This window comes from Vipera ursinii (genome assembly GCF_947247035.1).
Source record: "Vipera ursinii genome assembly, chromosome: Z".
NCBI lineage: Eukaryota > Metazoa > Chordata > Lepidosauria > Squamata > Viperidae > Vipera > Vipera ursinii.
Window position 1 is genome coordinate 28,333,992 of NC_139517.1, and position 16,456 is coordinate 28,350,447.

At 39.4% G+C, this 16,456-nt stretch overlaps 1 protein-coding gene across 3 annotated transcripts; it reads left to right on the forward strand.

Annotated features, from left to right (window-relative positions):
- Positions 1-3,636: 3,636 nt before the first annotated feature.
- RCN3 (reticulocalbin 3) lies at positions 3,637-16,429 on the forward strand. Of its 3 annotated transcripts, none has more exons than XM_083376918.1 (7): positions 3,637-3,718; positions 8,183-8,424; positions 10,062-10,255; positions 10,778-10,950; positions 13,375-13,435; positions 13,675-13,874; positions 16,254-16,413. In XM_083376918.1, exons 2-7 carry the CDS (start codon positions 8,192-8,194, stop codon positions 16,362-16,364), a joined length of 972 nt encoding a protein of 323 aa, XP_083233044.1. In that variant the 5' UTR covers positions 3,637-3,718; positions 8,183-8,191; the 3' UTR covers positions 16,365-16,413. The 3 variants fall into 3 exon arrangements, with proteins under 3 accessions (XP_083233044.1, XP_083233042.1, XP_083233043.1); XM_083376916.1 differs by lacking the exon at positions 3,637-3,718 and adding an exon at positions 3,795-3,947; XM_083376917.1 differs by lacking the exon at positions 3,637-3,718 and adding an exon at positions 3,799-3,947 and having other exon boundaries at positions 15,524-16,429.
- The last annotated feature ends 27 nt before the right edge of the window (positions 16,430-16,456 follow it).

A 16,456-nucleotide genomic window follows, 5' to 3' on the forward strand; every position in this document is an offset into this window, starting at 1 on the left:
GTTCTGAGATCACATCTGCCAGTTCCTTGAGAACCCTGGGGTGTAATCCATCTGGTCCTGGTAATTTGAACTCATCTAGGCTGGACAGGTGTTCACTTACCATTTTCTTGCCTATCTTAACTTGTGTTTCTATTCTGTTTTTTATGGCACTGGTTTTGGTAGGTTGGACTGTTTTTTCCCTTTGTGTAAAGACAGATGCAAAAAACAAGTTAAATAGTTCTGCTTTCTCCCTGTTGCTTGTCACCTTCTTGCCACTTTCCCCCACTAATGGACCAATCATTTCCTTCACCTTTTTCTTGGTTTTTACATGTTGAAAGAAGTTTTTTTGTTATTTTTTTACTTTGGTCGCAAGCCTTAGCTTTCCTGACTTCATCTTTGCAGGCTCAGGCTATTTGCTGATATTCTGCCTTAGTTATGTGCCCCTTTCCATTTTTTATACTTGTCCTTTTTATCTTTCAATTTATCAGAGTTCTTTATGCAGCCATGCTGCTTTCTTTTGAGAGCTGTTATTTTTCTTCTTTGTTGGTATTGTGCTAGACTGGCCTTTTATTATCTCACTTTTCAAAATTTCCCAAGCTTATTGAGTTGTTTTCCCCTTGAGGATTCTCATCCATGGAATCCTTCCCAAGCCCTCTCTAAGTTTATTGAAATTAGGTCTCTCAAATCCAAGACTCTAGTTTGACTGTGTTCTACTGCTTGTGCTTCCAGAATGTTGAATTCCAATATTGCATGATCACTTCCTCCCAAGGTTCCTGTGGCTTCAACACCTTCTATCATTTCATCTCTGTTACTGAGATTTAGATCCAATATAGCTGATCTCCTAGTTCCCTTCTCTACTTTTTGGGAGAGAAAGTTGTCTGCTAGGTTTGTCAGGAATCTGTTTGATCTTCCACTTGGTGCAGAGTTTGTCTCCCAGTTGATGTCAGGGTACTTAAAGTCCCCCATTACTATTGTGATGTGCTTCCTACATTCCTTAGTTAGCTGACTAGCAAAAATTTCATCTATTTCCTGTTTGGTTGGGTGGCCTATAGTATACACCTATGGCAATGTCCCTCCCCTTTTATATTGACCCAAATGCATTCAAGACAGTGTTCATCATTGTTGTGCTCTATTTCTGTAGAGGTGTAGTTATTTTTTTATAGAGAGAGCAACCACCTCCTCTTTTATTTGGTCTGTTTCTTTCAATAATTTAAATCCCTCTAGCTGTGTGTTCCATTTGTGAGTTTCATTCCACCATGTTTCTGTAATGGCAACAATATCATATCTGCCCTCATTAACCTGAATTTCTAATTCACCCTGTTTGCTGTTCGTACTCTGTGCATTGATGTATAGACATGAGTCTTTTATGACTGACCCTGTGTTTACTTTCTACATAACCTGTGTGGTGCCTGAGTTTCCCTATTTTCTTACCACCTATTTGGTTAGTACACTTTGTGTGGCACTCGCTATTAAAAGCTTGATTCTGCTTGACTGCAAGCAGATATTGAGATTGATATTCTTATCCACACACACATCTATGAATGGGAAATAATTCTATGTATGATTTACTTGTGAGGCTGGTGTGTTGTGCAATTAGCTCACATGTGTAACAAGATGGTGGGTTTGTTGTCACTGTGAGTTGTGGTGGGGGGGCACGAAGGGAGGCTCAGCCAATCTCACTGTATACATGTTGTACTTTGATAATAAAGGTTCTTCATTCATGTTACATGCACTGATAGCCTTATAATTTTTAGATTGCCGGGCACAGGGATGTTCTGTATCAATTAACTCACTGTCCCCGCTGTTTAGTTTAAATATTCCTCCAGAAATTTGCATCATTGCATCTTTTGCATCATTGTATAAATTTGTATTTAACATTTCTTTACTTTTTTCACAAATCTACTATGCATGCTAAAAAGTCCCTTTTTCCTTTTCATATTTCCAACTATGTTTTCATGTTCCTTTTTACATTTTAGATGATTATATACCACCAATACATCATTTGTAAAACCTATCTCTTAAATAATAACACAATTTAACACCAGTTCCCTATATTTTTCCCATATATCTGGGGTCATGTGGCTGGCATGACTAGACGCCAAAGGCGCACGGAACGCTGTTACCTTCCCACTGTAGTGGTCCCTATTTTTCTACTTGCATTTTTACATGCTTTCGAACTGCTAGGTTGGCAGAAGCTGGGACGAGTAACAGGCGTTCACTCTGTTACGCGGCACTCGGGATTCGACCCGCCAAACTGCCAACCTTCTGATCGACAAACTCAGCGTTCTAGCCCACTGAGGCACCGCGTCCCTTTTAATTGTGATCATACATCGATTCAAAATTTGTTGCAATATCCTCCATGGCAAGATTAGATGGCAAATAATTTAACAAACAAACAAACAAATAATATTTTGTCCGATTGAAGGTTAAACGGGTTCTAGTAGCATATAAATAAATAATAACAACTTCACTATTTCACTCACAGGCTGAACGAAAAGATGGCAGACCAGGAGGAAAAATTCTATTGTCAGGCCATGATGACACCATGGTCACTTGCAACTGCGGGCAAGTTGTCTTTTCTTAAAGCCAGCACACTCTCATTCTTTCAGCACTGAATTTAATTCCCAGATTTTGGATTCTACTAGTGTGAACTGACCTAAGTCCTTTTGCTACTTCAGATGGAGCAGTAATTGACCAGTAAGTTTCAAACCGAGGTGCTCTAGGATCAATCTTACCAAGCAAACTGGACACACAAGGGAGAAAATTCAACAAGTATTTCACCTCACTAGCAAAAACCAGTACAATAATGATCCATTTTATTTCACTGTTACAACTCTTGAAATCAAGGCCTCCCAATGACTAATGACAGGATAAAGTCAGCTTACTGGCGGATACTTTAACCATGATTTACTTAATCCTGATGGTGTTTTATTTATTTATTTTGCACAACACACAAAATGATAAAACCACACAGGCCACATTTACATATGGTAAGATGTGATTAAAACACATCAAAAAACGTGTGAGAAAATCGGTGAGTCAAACTCTCCTGAGTCCCTTAAGGAAGCCAGTGTTCCTCGGATATGATGGAAGAACTTCAAATGCTCCACAGTTGCTTGACTGTGGATAGGAGAGAAGGATGTCACATCTCCTTTCCCTTAAACAGCAACATTATTTGAGCACCTTCACGGAAATATAAACACTGGGAGGCAATTGAAACGATGGAAGGCAATTCCCGTGTCTAAAATCCCGAATCAAAATTAATGAAATACTTCATACAGAATCAGGATCCCCTTTCCCTTTTCACAATCCTGGGAGGCCACGAGGTTTTTTTGGCAGCCATGCATTTCATTTAATTCTAGCATGACTGCCAAAAAAGGGGTGGAGGTAGATTATTGAAGCACGCCGGGGTGGAAGCAGACAGAGGTGTCCTTCTGTAGTTGGCCGATGCGAAGAGGGGAACATGGACGACCCCAAAACGAGCCCGCCCCGCTGGCCTCGCCTTCAAGCTGCTGAGGGAAAACGTGGGAAGAAGGGAGCTTTGTGTCAACGTGGCGCAGACGGACCAGTCTACGAGCGCTCGGCCACGCCCATCATCCCACCACAGACCCGGATTGGATATTGCAGAGATGAGGGGCGTGCCCTGGGGGGGGTGAAGATACTACAGGAGTGAAGAGATGTACTGGGGAAGCATTCCGAGAGTGGTTTTCGTGGTCGCTGCAGCTCCTTTCGGAAAGAGGTAAACGGCGGGAAGAATCAGCAGGAAGAATCGATACTGGCCTGGGGAGAATTAATGGAAAGGGGTTATGGATGGGCAGAATAGAGATGAGGTGAACGAAATGAGGTCCTCGGGGGAGTCGGCTGGCCGTGGAGAACTTAATCGGGAAAGGAAACCTTTTCCTTTGTTAAGCATTGCAATTGGGGCCAAGTCGGGATGCTCTTGATTCGCCTTGCAAGAAATATGAATGGTGAGCGGACCCGATTGTCGGGAGCCACAGAGTAGATCAAAGCATTCAAGAGGGGTGCTGAAGTATCTGGCGCATTGTGGATGGAGCAGAGTGTTGTGGTTAAGAATTGGGAGGAGGGCATCTAAAAAACGGAGCAACGTGGCCACATGCGAGATTTTAGGGGCAAACTCCCGGGGAACATTAAAACCCTCTTTGAAACGGATAGCAGTAACTACCTCCTGCTGAGAAAGTTATTAATTCATCCCCGAGTTCTGCATCCTGCCCTGGTTTTTATTTAATTTGTGTCATCTAGCAGTTTTTTTTATTCCTACCTACTGCCGTCAGATTTTCTCCATGATATTTTATGATATGGAATATCAGTTCTTCCCCGCCCCCCCCTTTCTTTTTTCATTTGATTCCTGAATGAAAGATGCATTTTCCACCATAAGCAATTATAGAGATAATGTTTAAGCTTTGAATTCCACAGATTGTGTCTTCCTGGAGTAGGAACTCCTGTGCTTCCTTCTATCTTGAACCAGGTTCATTTGTCTTGCATCCTTTGCTCTTTCCACCGTGATCTGAAAACCTACTTATTTGAACAGGCCGGCCTGGTCTAAGGGTTTGGGGTATTTTTAATTATTTATTGTTAGGGCTTAATTAATTTAATCTTACTTTTAGCTTTTGTTGTAGCTTTTATTGCCCTGTACACCGCCCTGAGTCCTTCAGGAGAAGGGCGGTATAGAAATTCAATTAAATAAATAAATAAAAATAAATAAATTTGGAGACAATCATATGGGGAGAGGAGATGAAATATGCATTATTTTTTTCTTGAGAGTAAATATATCAGTTTGTTTCACCACAATCCAGTATAAAGTCAGTAGATGTCTATAGGCAAAGACTTCCTAGCTCTAGTTTTCTGTTTCAGCAATTTAACATTATTATTCTGAGTAAAGAAAGAGGCTAAAGGAAAATGAAATGCAGAAAGTGCAGTTATCTGAATAACACTGACCATTCACAAAACAATAGTTGGGTGGTAGTGAATGGTCAGTGTTAATGAGATTGTTATCACTATCTCCACTGTTTCTTCTCAACCTCTTTGTCCCTTTGCCTCTTCACCTTTCTACTGAGGAAATTAATAAATGAAGACTTGCATTTTGGGGGGAGGGATAGGCACCAGTATGGAAGTGCTTCTTCCAGAATGTTTTTTTTCTTTTAAAACTCTGTGATCTTGTCTATGCCTCTAGGAATTCTTGTGTTTTCTTTATCCAAAGTTCAGACAGGTTAACCAAACCTGGCCCTATCTGGCCTTAGCCATCACTTAAGCTGTGCCACTTGCCATAACTGAGCAGAAAGGTTTCCACCATAATAGTTTTGATATTCTTTAAGATGTGGAATTCTTAATCTCTGAGCTTGGTTATTTGCTTGCAGACATTTCATTATCCAAGTAGGAAACATCATCAGAGTAAGTACCCAATCCAAACGAGAGTTGCATTGATGATGTTACCTAATCGGGTACTGAAACATCTGCAAGCTCAGGGAACACCAAGAACTCCCCACATTCAACCTTGGGCTACACATATTCTCTTCTGTCGGTATTCTTCAAAATGCCACAAGACCTAATTGGTTTTTCAGTTTTTATTGTAGTGAAATTACTTGTTAAGCTGACTTTGTGCAATGGCAGAAGGCTGTTGGGTTTCATTCAGTCCAGGATCTGCCATAGTACAAAGAAGTTGGCAATGGAAGTGTCCTTGTTTTACTACAGTCTCAGATGCAAAGCTGTGTTCCCTTTCTGTGTCACTTTGTTCTTCAGTGGCTTTGTTCTGGACAGAGCAGGAACAGTGTTCATTGCTTCAGGAATTGAGCATTTTGTATTCTGGGCTGCAAACTGAGAACTGGCCTAATTTGTTTCTGCTGCTGTGATCTGCTGATGTTTTCCCCCCTTGAAAGCTGCAGCCCTTTTTCCTAATGCCCACCTCCAACAAAGCCTTAGAGCAGTGTTTTTCAACCACTGTTCCGCGGCACACTAGTGTGCCGCGAGATGTTGCCTGGTGTGCCGTGGGAAAAATTGAAAAGTAATTATAAAATACTTTCTTTGTGTTTATTTGATTCCTATTCAAGAGAATTACTTTATATATAGTCAATATAGGCACAGAGTTAAATTTTTTAACATTTTCTAATGGTGGAGTGCCTCGTGATTTTTTTCATGAAACAAGTGTGCCTTTGCCCAAAAAAGGTTGAAAAACACTGCCTTAGAGAATGGTAGAGCTTTATGTCTGAATTAATGGAGTAGGATGAAAGGAAGTAGAATGATTAAATAGAGAATATAGCTGAGAATGGGGACGATGATCTTTGGTAGGGAGAGAGGCCCCAGGACAAAATCAGGTGATTGGCAACTTATCTGTAGCATGTTACTTCAATCCTACATGGCAAGACTATGATTGGAAGGTAAAAAAAATCAGTCAGAACGGGAAAAATTCCAGTGCTGAGAACAAGTAACAAGTTGCCGGATTATATGAGACTTGGAGACCCTGCATCCAACTTCTTGCTCAGACATGGAGTTCATTTGATAACTGGGCCAATCTTTTTAAAATCAGTTGTTTTACAGAAAGATAGTCATGATTCCCTAGAATGGAGTAGAGAACTACCATATAGGTAAAGCATAAAATGGGAGAAAACAGGCTTCGACTCAACCCGGCCAAGACTGAGTGGCTGTACATACTGTCATCTCGTTTAGTCCAAGAGGTTCCATCTCTGACTATAGGAGGAGAGATGTTACCTTCCATTGATAAAGCACGCAATCTGGGCGTCCTCCTAGATTCACGACTCAGTTTTGAAGATCACATTGGAACCGTGGCTAGGGGGGCATTTACACAGGTTCGTCTTATATACCAATTGCGCCCCTTTTTGGACCGAGATGCCCTACGTACAGTCACCCACGCACTCGTTACCTCCTGTATTGATTACTGTAATGCTCTCTACATGGGGCTGCCCTTGAAGACCACCCGGAGGCTTCAGCTGGTGCATAATGCAGCTGCACGGGTTGTGATGGGAGCTCCCCGATACTCCCATATTACACCCCTCCTGCGTGAGCTGCATTGGCTACCAGTTGCCCTCCGGGTGAGATTTAAGGTGCTGGTACTTACCTTTAAAGCCCTACATGGCTTAGGTCCGGGATACTTGCAGGACCATCTGCTGCCGGGAACAAATTCCCATCGTCCAGTACGCTCACACAGAGAAGGCCTCCTCAGGGTACCGTCAGCTAGGCAATGTCGGCTGGCCACCCCCAGGGGGAGGGCCTTCTCTGTGGGAGCGCCAACCCTATGGAATCAGCTCCCCCCTGAGCTTCGGATAGCCCAAAACCTCCAATCCTTTCGCCGCGGCCTCAAAACACACCTGTTCCACCAGGCTGACCTAGACTGACAGGCATTTTAATTAATTTATATTTAGTATTTTTAATTCATTTTTAAATTCTCTAATTTTTTTATTGCACTGATGTTCTCAATTTCATTTTATCTTGATTTATGTACTTATTATATGTTTTGTTGTTAGCCGCCCTGAGTCCTTCGGGAGATAGGGCGGGATATAAATCCCATCAATAAATAAATAAAAATAAATAAACATAATATACAATTTTTAAAAATGGGGGGAAAGCAAATAAAAATATGGAAGCAAGATATTGGACTCTGGTATCTTGGCAAAGAGAAGAACAAAATTATCATGTTAATAGCATCATTAGAATTTGTAGAACTTTACCAAGTACAAAAGATCAAGTACAACTCCAAGGATCTCACAATGTAAAATGTGATAAAAAGAATGGTGGGGAGGAGGAAGGTTTGGCAAAAAGGATAAGCAGAGCATGATGATATGGACCGAGTTATAGCAGGTTAGCTCTCTTGATGTTTAGAGATCCATAATTTCAGATCATGGTAAGACATCTATCTTCAGATCATGTCTAAGACATCTAAAGGGCACCAGTTTGGATATGGACATGATGGGGTATAATCCACAGAATGGTGGATTATACCTTACTCTAAGGTAGCCTTAGAAGAAGGATTTGAAGGAAATTAGGTAGTATTCTCTAAACTCTGGGCAGCATAGGAAAATGGATGTCATATTTTTTGAAAGCAGGAGTTCTCAAAAACAGTAAAGATGGATGGGTATGAGGAGCAAATTTTTCAAAGCCTGATATATCAGGATATGTATATAATGTATGTATTATGTGTTTTCCTTATTCATCATTTATTTATTTTTCCAAGAGGTGTACAATGGCTTGGCACAATACACTTTGCTACTATTATCTGTTGACCGTATGCCTCGTCTGGGCCCAGGCCAAGCCACCCCCTGACAAGAAGGATCGTGTCCACCATGGTCAAGACCTCAGTGATCACCCCCATGATGACAGTCAAGACTTCCGTTATGATCATGAAGCTTTTTTAGGCAAAGAAGACGCCAAGACATTTGACCAACTAACTCCTGAAGAGAGCAAAGAGAGGCTGGGGTAAAGATGCATTGGTGAAACTGAACAAAAAATTTTGCATTCCAAAACTGGGAGAGGAAAATCAAATGTCTAGTTCTGTAGGGTGCAGGTTTCTTAGAAGACAAAGGGTAGATTGTAGCGACTTGCCTGTCCCTACAACTTATAGCAAAACTATAAATTTTTGCAAAAATAATACAATATATACTGTAGATTTGTTTAATGTATTTGAGCATAGGCAGATTACAGAAATCAGTTATTTCTTTTAGTGAGCTAATTGAATATCACATCAAAGAATAAAAAAACAAGTTGCCTAATTTGCAGAGCTAAATGAATCAAGAAACGTGTTTTCCTGATTCCCACTGGCTAATGAAACCACCTGAGAATAGTGATATATTAAGGACAAGAATTGTAAGGTTGTTTCTCTAAGGGGGGATTCTAAGTATGCTGGCTTATTGTGTGCAAATCTGATTAAGGTTTGGTGAAAATGGTTACAAGCATATTTGAAACAGCTGAATTCCCTGTCCTCTAAGCTTTATATCCATTCTTGACATGGCGTTTAGCCATTTCAACTATATCACCAAAAGAAAACCTAACTAAAAAAACAAACCTCATCATAAAGGTTTTTTTCTTCAGGAAGCTATTCTTTTGGTCAAACGCAAAGAAAGAGTGCTATGAATCCAGATAGTATAATCCATCCATTTGATAATTATTTCTCTAAAATGATGTTTCTCAACCCTCATAAAATGTACAGAGTTCAATTTCCAGAATTCTCAGGCACCATTTTGTCAAGGTTGAAAAACACTGCTTAACAGCATCAAGTTCTCATTAGAAAACTGCTCAAGGAAAGAGGCTTTTTTTCTGGAACTATTAAATACTAATAAGGTATAGAAGGAAGTTTTCTATTTTCTGCTTTAAGTCACCCTTTATAAAATGGTGACTGCCTAGAGCAGGGGTGTAAAACTGCCGGCCTGCGGGCCAGACACATGACATGGAAGCCACACCCACCCCATTGCCAGCCATGGCAAAACTGTCCTGATACGTCGTGCGACATCACGTGACATCTCGAGTTTGACATGTCTGACCTAGAGGATACCAAGAAATAAGGCATCATTGATAGTAACTAACCAGACCTTGACTAAAGATCTCTAGTGAGAGAGAGAGACCCTTGTTCTCGTATTACTTCTAGGTAATTGGTTTTTTTGTTCTAACTTCATCTTTACTAAGGAAATACACCTGTGTGGTTCAATTTTTTTTACATATGTTCCAGAATCAAGTGCATAATTAAGATAGAGCTCTAAACCAGTCTTTAAATCATTGGTCTATCGGATCTTAATACCACCCCAAATAATATACTATAGATCACAGGTGTCAAACTCGATCGCATCACATGACATATCACGTTTTTTGCCTTTGTGGAGTCAGGGCGGGCATGGCCGCGGGCCACCAATTTGACACCCCAGCTAGAGATCCTCCATAATTCTCAGTGGTTCTCTCCAGTAACATTAGCACTTCACTTCTCAGAAATCTTAGCCTCCACTCCCAATGTGTTCCACAAATGGGTTATGGGTGGTTTGTTTCTTTATAGCATAGACTAGAGTTGAGCAGTCCTGACAGTTTCTGTAAGCCACTTTCCTGAGTTTTTAGGCTTATTTTTGCAGGAAGATTGTGGACCGAATTGACCGAGATGGGGATGGTTTTGTGACTCAGCCTGAATTGAAGGATTGGATCAAGCATACTCAGAACCGCTATATCTATGAGAGTGTGAACAAGAACTGGAAGGACTATGACAAGGATAATGATGGCCAAATCACTTGGAATGAGTTGAAAAGCACTGCTTATGGGCACTATGAAGGTAAAAGGGTGGGGGAGAAAGGGAAAAATCATGTTTATGTGGGAGAGAGAGAGAGAGATGTTATGCTGGAGGACAGGAGAGCAGAAGGTACTGTAGCCACCTAGCCTGAAAAAAAGCAGATTAAAAGGATAGACAGTATTTTGAGAAGTCAATAAGACTAATCAATAACATTTACTTCCTCATGATGTGCACTTTGCTGTAGATTGCTCAAATTAGTTTCCTCTGTTACAGCAGTTGCTCCAGAAAGGGCCCCAAAGTCAGCATTCTAATACATATTTTAATTTCCTAATGACTACTTCACATGATGAAGACCTCACCTTGCACTTAATATAGAGAGAGGTTTGGTTATTAATCAAGATGTAAGCTCATTCTGAGTAACTGTTTCACGGGCATCAGCTTTTTTCTGTGAGTGATTATGGTCAACCAAACCTGGAAATCCTTTTCTTGTAGAAAAATAAGTGTTAATTATATGCTCAGGTATATTGGGGGCTTCACTGATGCTCATGCTTTTGCTTTCTTCAGGAGAAGAGTTTGGTGATCTTGAGGACAAGAATTCGTACCGAAAAATGTTGGCCAGGGATGAGCGACGATTCAAAGCTGCTGACAAAAATGGAGACATGAGTATGACAAAAGAGGAATTCACAGCCTTCCTTCATCCTGAAGAGTTTGACCACATGAGGGACATTATAGTGATGGTGAGGCTGGATATACTAACATTAAACAGTGCAAATTGCACTGGTTTATCAGGCTGTATGAATCTAATCATTGTGGCTTAGTCAGCAACAGAGCTCAGGATAGCATGTCACAGCAGATTGTGTGGATTTTTCCTAGTCAAGGGAGATTTCTACTTCCTACCTAAATTGCTTTCCCATAACTGTATTTGCATAGAATTAGAATTTCAAATTCAAATAGAATCATCTCCATTTGTTTATTTATCACATTTATATGGCTGTCCATCTCATAAGAAGCAGTTCTGGGCAGCATGCAACAATCGGTAAAAATAAAATGATTATAAAAATCAAAAAAAGTGAAAATACTAAAATTCATAGGTTATGGATCTTATATACACCTACAATGAATGAATTGGAAATTCTATTGAAAACGGAGGATTTATACATATAATAAAAGCAACACTAAATGGTTGCTTAGTGAATCCATGTCTGGATCCACATTCTGTTTTTTTGCCATAGGTGATTTTAATATAGTTTAACCACAGTGTTCTCATTCACGTGATATTCTCTTTTTTGCCAGTTGATTTTAATATAGTTTAACCACCAAGTGTTCTCATTCACGTGATATTTCAGCCATAAACCATGATTTACGAACTCTATTACTCCCAGCATGCTAAGCCAAAACCAAGCAAATTGCAGCTTTTAATATAAAGATCAACAACTTTTTCACTTGGTGGGTATCACTGTTTTTTTATAGTGTATCAGGTAGGCCAAAATATTTTAATATATAAATAATGTGTGTATTTTAAAGACTTAAAAATGTCCACAATGTGAGCATGTAGAGATGTTGTGAGATTTACTTTATCTTATTTTTTTATTATTCAGTGGATGCCATCTACTGGTATTATGGGTTCATCTTCAACTTAACATGTAAATCCAAATACCATATAAAAAGCAATGCTTAGTCAGGTGAGTTTTTCTCAACCATAGCAACCAGAAGATGTGTAGACTTCAGTTCCTAGTCAGCAAACTGGCTGAAGAATTCTGGGAGTTGAATTTTACAAATCTTCAAATTACTATGTTTGAGAAACACTAGCCTAGATTCTTGCCAACCTGACTAGCGGCAAGGGATCAGAGAAACTTTGTTTCAAAACCTCTCAAAAATATAAAGTAGACAATTATACCAAGACTTTCAAATAGTACTTAGACTTATAAAATTTAGGGGGTTGGGATTTATCAAGTTGAAGCAAAGTTCAAAGACCAAGAATTATCTGAATCAGAATAATCTAATTGCGTGCTTCAGAACAGGATTGTCTTGATCTTCCCAGCTCATAGCAGCTATATTTGTGACAGCCCCTTAAGATACTTTGCCATTAAAAAAATCCTGTTTTTTGTGATGGATGGTGTATATATATCGGTTGGGTGGAAAACAAACTTATTAGTTAGCAGATAGATGTCACTTGGGTGACTCATAAAAGAAAGGAGCTGAAACTGCTGCAAGAAATTTTGTGCCAGCTTCAGCAGCTGTTCTTCAAAGTTTATTTTATTAAAACTTCTATTCCTGCCTTTTAGTTTCCATTTATACTGTATTCTCTTTTTCCCCTTTCCTTTAACTGTACCTTACCTCTCTTGTGAAATATTAGATTTTTCCTCTAGAAAGTATTTCAGATGGTGTAAAGGATCTTTCTCTAAAGGATTTCGTAATTACCAAATGAAGATGTAACACTATTCTAGCATCCTATTTTTGAATCCTGAAAAATCTGGAGCTCATTTTTTACATGGTAAAAGGTAGCAATAATCTGCTTTATGCTTGTAATATGATAAGCAAGAATGAAATGTGGCTACTGCTTACCTCAAAAGCTGAAGTGAGATGCTGATTTAAAATGCTCCCTATGTTGTTTTTTTTTTAAAAAAGGAACAAAAAAAATCCTTCTAATATTCTGTCTGCTGTCTAAACTATGTTTATGAGTTTCAGGTAAAAAACTGAGTATTTTCTCCTCAATGTTTAAGAAAGTAGTCCAGTATATTGTATTGCATTCAGCATCTCCTTTCTCCCAGATGCAAAGCTGACTATAAGAGAAGTCCTTCCCAATTTTCTCCAAGATGATAGCACACATGGGAACAGCTGTGTGTTACAGTAGCTGCTTTGCAAGTAGAAGGGATCATACTCAATTCAGACAAATCTGGGGAAAATCTCATCTGAGACCCTGGAGAACCATTGTTGATTAAGAGTACAGGTGCTCCTTTGAGTAATCAAGGCCCAAGCTTAGAAAGCAATTATGACCCACCCATATTTTCCAACAGACATATACTACCAAGCATCTAGGAACAGAAATTGCCTTTTATTACAGGCACGATTTCTTGAGGTTTTGGTATCTTTTTGGCACATCTCTCTGTGGGAAGATGTACTCTCTGTACCATTAAGAGTTACCCTTCTCACTTTTTCAGGAAACCCTGGAGGACATAGATAAGAATGGTGATGGCTTTGTAGAAGTTGATGAATATCTTGGTAAGAATATAAGAATTTCTGCCTGAATGGCAATGGATTACCCCCTATTAAGATGTAGGCTGGTTTGGGGCAGAGCCACAAGCCTTTTTTGAGTGCAGAGGGAGGAGATACTGAAGACTCAATACCCCTCCTATCCCATTCCTTCATTGACTTGGCTTGATTAGAAGATACGTTCTACTTTAGTCCAGCACCTGGGGTTAAAGGGGACTTTTGGTATCTTACTTATTCTTATTGATCAGGTGACATATATGCCCCTGAAACTGGGGAGCCAGAACCTAGCTGGGTGACAAGTGAACGTCAACAATTCTTGGAACACCGAGATATCAACAAAGATGGGAAAATGGATCGGCAGGAAATCGGGCACTGGATCCTACCCACAGATTATGATCATGCTGAAGTGGAATCCAAGCATCTCCTTGTTCAGTCGGACAAAGATCTGGTAAGAACGATCCAGGCATAGGGAAGGAGCTGCAATGCCAGGGGAAGGCAGGAGTTGAGATATGTGGACTGTGTGTGACCCACTAGCACTTTTTTTTTGGACAGAGCCCAGATTGGGTGAGTCCCCAGGAATTAAACTTGATTTGAAGATTTTACTTTAGGTAATTTTAGCTCCAGGCTTCTTGACCTGGATATTAAAGTAGAAGTAAAAGATTTTGATTCTCCCTCAAATCATGCTGGGTATCAATGCATTCCTTAAAGACTTCTGTCCTAGTTTGCTTGTAATTGGAAATTATTACCGAGTCCAATGCAAATTCATGAAATGAAGAAATAGGTCATTTTTTAATTATGAAAGAAAACTATTTTTGGGAAAGGAATATAATTTAAAACAGAGCCGATTCTTTCCTTACTTTTTCCTCACTATCTGTTTCGAAAACTCTGCTTATACTCTACTTTCAAAAAGCTAGTGCAATCCGGTCAAATCTCTGGCAGAAGCTACTTTAGTTAACCTACAAATGGAGGAAGAAAAAAAAGCATGTAGCTCACCAAGCTTTCATTACAGGATTGTCTACTAATATTAGGCAGGATCTGACCAGTACTACCACAGTCACCGTAAAATTTAATACTTGAAGCTCATCTTTATTTATTCATTTGTTCATCCATCTTTTTGTTTATTAAATTTATATGCAGCCATCTCTTAGTCTGAGGTGACTCTGGGTGGCAGCTGCACCTCTAATCTATCCACATATTCAGTTTTAACACAATTTCAAATGAATACTTGAAAACTTGCCCTTGACCATCTCATCTCAATTAAGTGGCACAAGGCTATAAACACATCCGGCTTCTAGGACACTAAATGTATTTTCAGCTCCGCAATATCAGTCAAGACCCAAATTTCATCCTCAGGGAAGCTTTTCTAAAATATTGGTCATTAATGAGAGCATTAGCCTAAGGATTAACCTTGTCTGTCCTCTAATGAAAAACTTCCTTTCCTGTCCCTGAGAATAGAAAGCTGAGTTTCCAAGGTATGCTTTGTTACTGCTAAATTTCTTAAAAGAAAGCAAACTTAAAATTAAAGCAAAATACTCTCTCATTTAAAGGAAGGAGTATGTGTACAATGTCAAGATCCCATAGACATTTGGTTCAGGATGGTGACTTGTGGGTGGCTTTGTGTCACACACTGCCAATTTCTAAGATATGCAACTTCCACTATTTGGCTCCAGTTGTCTATCTTTGTGTTTTGAAATAGCAAAATAGAAAGCGAGCAATTCAGAATGTACTACTGTAGATCTTTTTTTCTTTTTTAAAAATCATTCTGGGGGGAAAGATGGAGCAATCTCTGTAGTGCCACTAAGAACTGTAGCCCTCAAAATGAGGGAAAATAATATTTAATAATATTTAAACCAACTGCCTCCTCTAATGATCTATTGCCGCATGAACTGTTCTAAGAAGCTGGAAACACTCATATTTTAAAACAGTTTTCCTTCTCCCTGAAAAATTAATATAAGTGGCTTTTAAGTTTTATATATAATTCACTAATAAGAATGTTAAAAAATAAATGATTGGGATGTAATTGGGTTGTAATTATGCTCTTCTCTCCTTGCTTTTCTATCTCTTCTCCTACTGCTTCTCCTCCTCCCCATATCGCAGGACGATAAAATAACCAAGCAAGAGATTTTGGACAATTGGAACATGTTTGTGGGGAGCCAGGCTACCAACTATGGTGAAGATTTAACAAAGAAGCATGATGAACTGTGATTGGAGTGGGAGGGGGATATACAATAGCGGGTTCTCCCTTATATGGGAGTGGGAGAAGCACACTCCAGAAGGAATTGCTGTCTATTTATTGTTGGAAGGGCCTGCTTAAACTTTCTTCAAAAAATAGTGTAGCTGGCATACTTGGGTGGTTTTCCCTAGGATCCATTCCTGTTCTTCTGCAGCCTCTATCTCCCCCAAAGCACACTTGAGCCCTTGTCATGTTATGAAGATCTCCATGTTACAGAGGCATTTGGGAAGAAGGAGATTAAATACACCTACACCTTTTTTCATCAGTGCATCTAATCTCTTCTGTAATGTTTTTAATGCATTTCAATTCTTCCCTTCCCTTCCCTTCCACACTCTAGCTCCTTCAAATGTTTCCCTTGTTTTAAGAAGACAAATACAGCTGTTTTCTTTTCAAACACTTGTCTGGGACCAGTTGGGAATAATGAAAAAAATCACTTGGGTTCAAAATTACCTCCAATGTCTGTTTTATATAGATTTTAAAAAAGTTGAATGCAAGTTGAATATATTTTTAAGCATCTTAATGGTAACCAGTACCTTGGATAAATATTGCTTATCTAGGCTTGTAGTTCCTTCTCTGTACCCCTTCCTTCTCCAGGATAACAGGCTTTCCCGGGATGAAGTCATAGAGATGATGAAGCACAGCATTCAAAGCGCCAAAGAGTATAAAAACACAGTTGATCATCTGGGGGGCCGCCAGGAGTTGTGACCTCTTAAATTGTAAAATTTTGGATTACTAATAAAACCATTTCCCAACCTCTAAAAGATATTGTGCCATAGATTGGAAAACAGAAGAAGCAG

What these genes read in the sequence shown, in the direction of transcription:
- RCN3 (XM_083376916.1), top strand. An exon ending in TGAGGGACATTATAGTGATG is followed by an intron (nt 10,951 to 13,374) that starts GTGAGGCTGGAT and finishes TCACTTTTTCAG; the next exon opens with GAAACCCTGGAGGACATAGA. An exon ending in TTCAGTCGGACAAAGATCTG is followed by an intron (nt 13,875 to 16,253) that starts GTAAGAACGATC and finishes TTCCTTCTCCAG; the next exon opens with GATAACAGGCTTTCCCGGGA.